Source organism: Bactrocera dorsalis, chromosome 5, assembly GCF_023373825.1.
Source record: "Bactrocera dorsalis isolate Fly_Bdor chromosome 5, ASM2337382v1, whole genome shotgun sequence".
Lineage (NCBI taxonomy): Eukaryota > Metazoa > Arthropoda > Insecta > Diptera > Tephritidae > Bactrocera > Bactrocera dorsalis.
This window is the reverse complement of record NC_064307.1, coordinates 34,996,803-35,004,147: the sequence shown is the minus strand read 5'-3', so window position 1 is coordinate 35,004,147 and position 7,345 is coordinate 34,996,803. Positions and strand designations below refer to the sequence as shown.

Here is a 7,345-nt window from a genome sequence, read left to right as displayed (position 1 = left end):
GTGAAAAACACATAACATTTTCACTGTATAATTTTAAAAAATTTTTGAAGCAAACGCCAAATTTGAAAGATTTAAATAATTGAAAACCAAAACAAAAAAATTGAATAAAAAATTTGTATGGAAAAAATTAACTTTTTGGAATTGTTCAATTTTCCGACTTTTCCTCATGAATGACATACAGGTTTTTTTATTTCTAAACCTTCCCCAATCCACGCAGAATATTCTCTGCAAATTTCATCAAGATTGGTTCAGTCGTTCCCTTAGCGTTGCTAATAAACAAACATCCATTCGTTTCTATGGGAAAAAGAAAAGGGCCGCTTTTAGGGATTTTCCGGCAATTTTTCGAGTTTTTTTCTCCGCATAAACCATCCCTGAACCTCAACGAACATTTTAAAAAAAGAATTATCAAATTTGGTTCAGTCGTATGAAAGTGATGCGCGTACATACATTTTGGCGATTCATTTTTATTTATATAGATTATGTAAAAACTTCCAGAAGCTCGCAGGCACTCTCAAACAGCCCAGATAGCCCAGCTGCAACGTGTCCACGCAATTCATGCAGATTTTTTGCCGTTTACCATACTATTTTTTTGCGATTTCAGAATGTGCGTTAAAGTGAGTGAAAGCTGCATTAAAATGCTGGAAATTTCTGAACTAGACATACGGACTAACTTTGCACAGTTTAGTAGATGGATTATGAGAACAATGCAGTTAAATCAGTACGAGAGAACACGTACGCGCCGGCCCCTAATGACCATACACAATTGGCAGCCTACTTGGTGTTCGAATGGGTAACTGTGAATATGCTTATGATGAAATGAATATGCATGGCAGCGGCGTTTTAACGGAATTAGAACGAGATTTAATTTAGAAATTTAAACTCCACGGCCACATTGTGATTTTGCGCACATTATTGAAATGCCGTATTTATTACTCAAGCAGGCAAATTATGAAAAAGCACAATTTTCACAACACTTTCGACCTGAAAAAAAAACAAGTTTATGACATTTATGCACTACGTGCTCATATAGACTGCATAAGCTTTGATATGAAAAGCCCAAATATTGAAACACCAATAAAATGGAGTGGAAGAGTTTTAAGGAAATTCAGTGAAATTGTAACGCTCCCATATTCAGATATTTTTATGACCAGCTTTCTCATATGATTTTAACCAAGCTTGTCAGCAGTATGGTTGCTACTTCAAAATAGTTGGTTTAATCGAGTCTAGTTCTCAAAACTCATTATTATTATTGAAATTTATAGAAAAATACCTAAATTGGGCAAATCATTGATTTATTTATGTATACCGAGCATTTACGTGGAACAAATCCTACTAATACGAAATCTCGTAATCGTAATCTATCTAGCATACTAGGAATATTATACTTGTAGTTAGAAAACGATCTCGACCAATTTTGAAAAAACTCGTTCTCTTAATTTACCTAAAATTTAATAAAGATTGACCGGTTTACAATTAACTAGAAATTCTGAAATCACTCCATCTGGTACATCTTTGATATATGACAGCTATGCATCTGATTTTAACTCATTTAGGTGCAAGCAGACATTGTTGTTAAAGGCAAACGCTCTCGAACCGATAAGTGAACAAAAGTATATAAGCAAGTCGTGAGTTGTGTCAAGCTCTCATGTGTTTTTTTTTCAATATTGTTTGGCATTTAATGATGGAAAGATTTACGGCTGAGCAACGTTTACAAATAGTTCAACTTTATTACGAAAATTCACGTTCTGTTAAGAATGTGCCTTTAGTTTAGTTTGTGCGCAGAGCAATTCTGACTTAAAACTGCAACTATAAAATAAAAACCTTATTCATCCTAGCAACCTTTTTTACTAATTCCATTTTGTAATGCTAATAAACGTTATTTCTACTGCTAACCACCAAATGTATATTGTGCTTTTAAATTTATTGAACAATTTCTTCCTGAAATAATATCCAATATTGAATGCTTCCGTTTTTATTAAGTACAGTTTCCATATTCCGTAATATAATATACTCCTATTTATTTTACAGTTAAAATTTGAAATAATTGATTTATTCAAATAAAGCAACAATAATAAGTTCACAATAAATAAAGCTTAGTGGCTTCACTTGCATTTAATTAAAAGCGTTATTGTGGGTGTTTGCGAAACTGTTTCCAGATAAACTACGCCAACAGTTCGTTTAAATAAAAATCCTTTGTATATGCAGTTTTTATTACCGCTATGTATGTTTGTTTTTAAAAGTATTATTGAATTTGCGGCAATTCAATAAATCGCCAGCAATTTAACTCGAATCCTCCTGGTACTTTTATTGTCTGGGATTTCTGAAATATTTAAAGGGATGACTTTTATAGGTCCAATGATCACTTACGTACCATCCTTATTTTAAGGCATCATTCCTAAACCGACTTTTGAGGTGTGACCATATGGTCACACTGGGCATGATATAGGGTAATTTTTCTCATGTTTTTATTTGAAGTAAAGCAAAGATTTATCCCACATATTTCAACTAAACAAGTGTAAATTAAAAGAAAATGATTTAAACAGTTATTTAAGTATATATTGAAAACTATTTTTTATAAAAATAATATACATCGATTTTTTATAAAAACATTTTATACCGTATCGTATTTAATAATTAAAATGGCATATGATATTTCTCAAAACATTTTACGCAAATCCCAACGTTACATTTCGAGCACTCGGTTCTACCAACAGAAACGCACAAATCGGCAGCACAACGTCTTCTTTTTTCGCATGGACGAACGAAATGATTGAGCCCATCATGTCTCAATGTCTCCTCTGCTGTTCCTTCCAAAGACCTTTTTCGAGGACCCTTTGATTTGGGGCGGTCACCAAAGTGTTTACAATAGTAAATGGCTATTTGTCGCCGAAACTCGAGCTGAGGTATTTCTGGGTAGACTGATCTGTGTAGCAGCCAGCTATTTTGTACCGAAACGTCAACTAGCCACGTAAAGATACTATTCCACCATTTCTTTCCTCTTATACCTATTCGATACAAGCCCACATTCTGATCCATACGATCTACGCCGCTCATATATTTATTGTACTCCTTGATAACTAATGGCCGTGGAACATCAATAAATTTTTTTTGCTTCTGTGAGTATCGAACTGCATTTGTTACCGGGTTTGCGCCATACGTAGTCGAAGCGATGCTAACAACTGCGTTATCATTCCATTTTGTGAGAAAAATATTAGCTTCTTTCAATTTTGTAGACTCAATATGACCACGCTCCTTATTTTTTAATATTTTTTTATGTTCAATCGGGCAACTTTTTGGCAGCCGATTTTCCCGGATCGTACCTGTTGCGGTATATCCTCGAGCTTTCAAGTAAACTAACAGAGGAACACTGGTGAAAAGATTGTCAAAATAGAAGGAAAATGGTAGATTCTGAACCGCTGGTGTAAAATCGTCTATCATATTCAGCAGTGGAGCTGCGCATTTTCCAAATGTTTGCTCGTAGGTACTATTGGCACGAGGATTATTTCCTTGATAAATTTCAAAATTAACTAAATATCCCGATATCGTACACAAGGACCAAACTTTATAACCGAACCGTAATGGTTTTCCTTTGATGAACTGCTTGCATCCGTGACGCCCAAAATATGATATCATGCTCTCGTCAAATGAAAGCTGTTGTTCCGGATGGAAATGCTTCAGCATATTTGATTTTAAGTGGTCGGTTAAGGACCGCAGTTTCCACATCTTATCTCCGTCAGTTATTTTTTTACAACTATCCTCAAAGTGTAAGAATCTCAAAATTTCCTCGAATCGATTTCTACGCATAGCTAAGTATACCATTTCATTGCGCATGTCATTGTCAACGCTCCAAAATGACTTGAACGTACTTCGACCATTGTATCCACTGACCAACAAGATGGCTATGAAAACTTTAAGCTCCGCACTGGTAATTTGAGGATTTGGTTTACCAAGAAAAATTGCATATCTTCGCGATTCGTTTATAATGTGCTCTATGAGTTCATCGTCAAAAAACTTTTCAAGTTGCTCATGAGGCTTCACCTTACAGTCTTCAAAATTTCGTGAAGGGAAAATGGGGATCAATCCGTCCGAGTTATCTTCTACCCACGTAAAATGTGATTCCTTACGTAACAGTGGCGGTGGCACTGACGACGGTGTAGGTTTCACTTTTCGTAAGCCGCTGACATACGTTTCAGGTTGTGATGAGGACGGTTCTATTGACATTTCGCCCTGTTCCTCTAACAAATTAGTTTGCAAGTTCTGAGTAGAGTTTTCTAATATGTCGATCAACACAGAATCAGCAACTTCCAAGTCATCCTCCTCATCATCATTATCAATCGTTAAAACCCTTTTACCACTGCTCATCACTAACTCACAAGGTGCCTTCAATTGACCAACACATATATCCTCTGGCTTACCTACGTCGTCTTCATCACCATCATCTTCTCCACTGATTGCACCATTTTCGTTGTCCGGAGGTAAAATATATAGAGCAGCGGGCGAATCTTCTTCATCGCTATCACAAAAGTCATTTAGATAGTCAATAACCTCTTGTGTGTTTAAACGTCTGAAAATTTAGAAAGAATTCACCACGAATTATAAAGTTTTCAATTCATTTGAACAAAAATTACGTTACATAAAATGAGCTTTTAATCTAGCCCAGCGTGACCATATGGTCACACCAGGAAAAAATACCGTTAATGGTCAACAAGAACATTTTATTTTTTTACAAAATATAGTTGTCATATATTTTCACTTTATTATTATTCAAATTGAAACTTAACTTTTTTTAAAAACTACACACTTCAAAAAATATTACGGTACTTACCTATTGTTTCTATCAAAATTCGCATTTTTTGTCATCTTTTTTTCTTTCAACTTTTTCACGACTGCTCACTTCGAAACAAAGACACTTTATGAAAAATTTTAAACGCAGTTCGCTTCGCGCATGTGTATTTACATGGAAAAAGCTAGTTCAAAGGAAATTATTCGGGTGAGCTCTGATTTTTTTTTTTAATTCAACTACTACTTCTTGCGTGACCATATGGTCACGCTGGGGTTAACTGAGTTAAATAATTTTCACACGTAATGACATTATCAAGCTTCAATGAACTCGGAGCATATATGTTTCTCGCACATAAGTATGCGAATATCTCCCTACTACGTAGCCTGTTTGCAGTGCAATTGATTTAAATTATTTAAAAAAAAATGTGCTTTTTAATAGATGAGTATTTAATCAGTTCAATTACCTGTGGTTTTATCGAGTTAATTAACCTTCAATATTTATATTTAATATTTACACATTTTTCATAAGTACATAAACATACAGAATATTACAAATACATACATATAAGCCATATTTAAAAAGTGGCTGAGTGACAAAAAGCCATTAAATTAAATATTTAATATAATTATATTATTATTATTATTATTTTTCGAAATTCTCGTGTTAATAAGATTGCTGAAAGGCATCGACCACTTGATTAAATTAATAGTATGATATGATGGTAATTATGCAGCAGTGCGTATGAGCGCCCTTGTCATGTGCAGTGCATAACTAAAGCAGCAAACTAAAAAAAATAGTTATTGTAGGTGTATATGCAGACACTTCTTGCGTTCAATTTAAATTTGAAGTTTATGATAGATCTGGTCACTTCCAGAAGAAATAGAGAACCTATTCCTTACTCCCTTCCTGGACCTATGCAATGAGCTCTTAGTTTTTGTTCTGCCATAATTTGGATATATGTGTTTTACTATCTCGCTTTTGGTTGTAGATTGCCATTTATTCTAAGATATTTATTTAAGCAAAGCTCTAGATTTAGCTAACTCGCTACTTTTATGTTGCCAAATATCTTCCTGTGACCAGGAAGCCAAATTATGCACAGGGGAGAAGGAGTTGACCTGACAGAGCTTAAAGACTTTGTTTACTAAGCTAAAGTTGTGCTATGGCGTCGAAAACACTAGTAGTGCCGCCTAGCTACTTGGCTACGTGGAACTACAGAGGCCTACTCTGTGTCTGTACTTCTGTTTAGAAGATGCTTGGTGAGTTTAAAAGAAAGAAATGTAGGGGGATATCAAAATTTCCGTTTCTTCGCTGCAGTTCATTTCGAACCCGCCTGGGTAGATTGGGCTAATATCCTCCTTCTCTAGTAAACTTTTTCTCCATTCACGTCTAGAGGGCACCATACAAGTTCGTTCACATATTCATCCAGGCAAGGATTTTCGGTAAAAATTGATAAAAGCAGCAAATAGGCTAATAATACAGTAAGCCTATTTAACAGAGAGAAGTCAATTGCCTCTTAGGGAAAAAATGCGCGATGGAAGTATATTCCTGAAGATCGTCAATCACTATAGAATTAGTGGACTACATGGAAAGCTCAATCGAACTCCTTATAAGAACAGCTAAGACCCACTGTCATTAGCTTTTTAAATCTTATCAGTGTGAATTTAGAAATGTAGAATTTGTAGAAATCAAAAGAAGGACCCGATCGCTGCTGTCGATTTGTCAATTTTTAAATCACTTTCAAAAAATTACTAAGAGTTGGCCATATACCGTTTCGCCTTCGTTTAGTAAATTTGCAAAATTTGCTGTTGAGAATGTCATTCAATCTGACCACTCTGCTAGCAAATGCTAAGTTGGAGTAAACAAATAATTCTGCCGATCCTGTCCCTACTAAAATATGACGCAAAAGCGTGCACAAAGAAAACATTTCCAGAGTGAAGTCAGAAATGATTGAAAAGCGAACTATACGATGTCCAAACGAAAAGGAATAAAATCGGTGACTACGCAGTATTTCGAAAGTTTCTTAGGTTTCAAGCTGTGAGCGTATGCAACGTGGTATCAGCTGAAGGTGGAAAAGGCAAAGAGAGACCAGCATTCAAATGAAGTTTAGAAAAGAAAGTAGTTCTTACAAAATTATTCAGAAAAACAAAAGTTTAAATACAAAAATGAGGCAGCGGAGCCATGGGAATTTAACTAGTGAGCGCAAACATCCTCACAAGTTTGACACTTGATTAGATCGCGCCATATCGCAAACACATATAGAAATTTCATAATAGTAAAACTTAAATGAAATGCAATATTTTAATTCATGAAATGGTATTTTATGAAAATCTCTAACTTTTTTTTTGTAAAAGTACATAAGATTTGGAAATGGTGGAAGTTTTTATTGATATGCATAAAATGTTGTACATGGTTTGGGCTGGTAACGCTTTAAAATTGAAAGTATACAGTGTATTAAGTGCAACATCCGTTTGTTCCTTATATCCCAAATTCAATTTAAACACTCAAAACTTGGCCAATTGTTTCTATCCTTAGCGAGTTAACGCCAACTATATATTCCAAGGG

General features: G+C 34.8%; 1 protein-coding gene across 1 annotated transcript; it reads right to left on the bottom strand.

Annotated features, from left to right (window-relative positions):
• Positions 1-933: 933 nt before the first annotated feature.
• LOC125778718 (piggyBac transposable element-derived protein 3-like) lies at positions 934-5,069 on the bottom strand. Its single transcript, XM_049457839.1, has 3 exons — positions 4,826-5,069; positions 3,025-4,564; positions 934-981 (listed from the first exon to the last, which is right to left on the bottom strand). The coding sequence occupies exons 1-3, from the start codon at positions 4,858-4,860 to the stop codon at positions 934-936; spliced, it is 1,623 nt and encodes a 540-aa protein (XP_049313796.1). The 5' UTR covers positions 4,861-5,069.
• Positions 5,070-7,345: the final 2,276 nt, after the last annotated feature.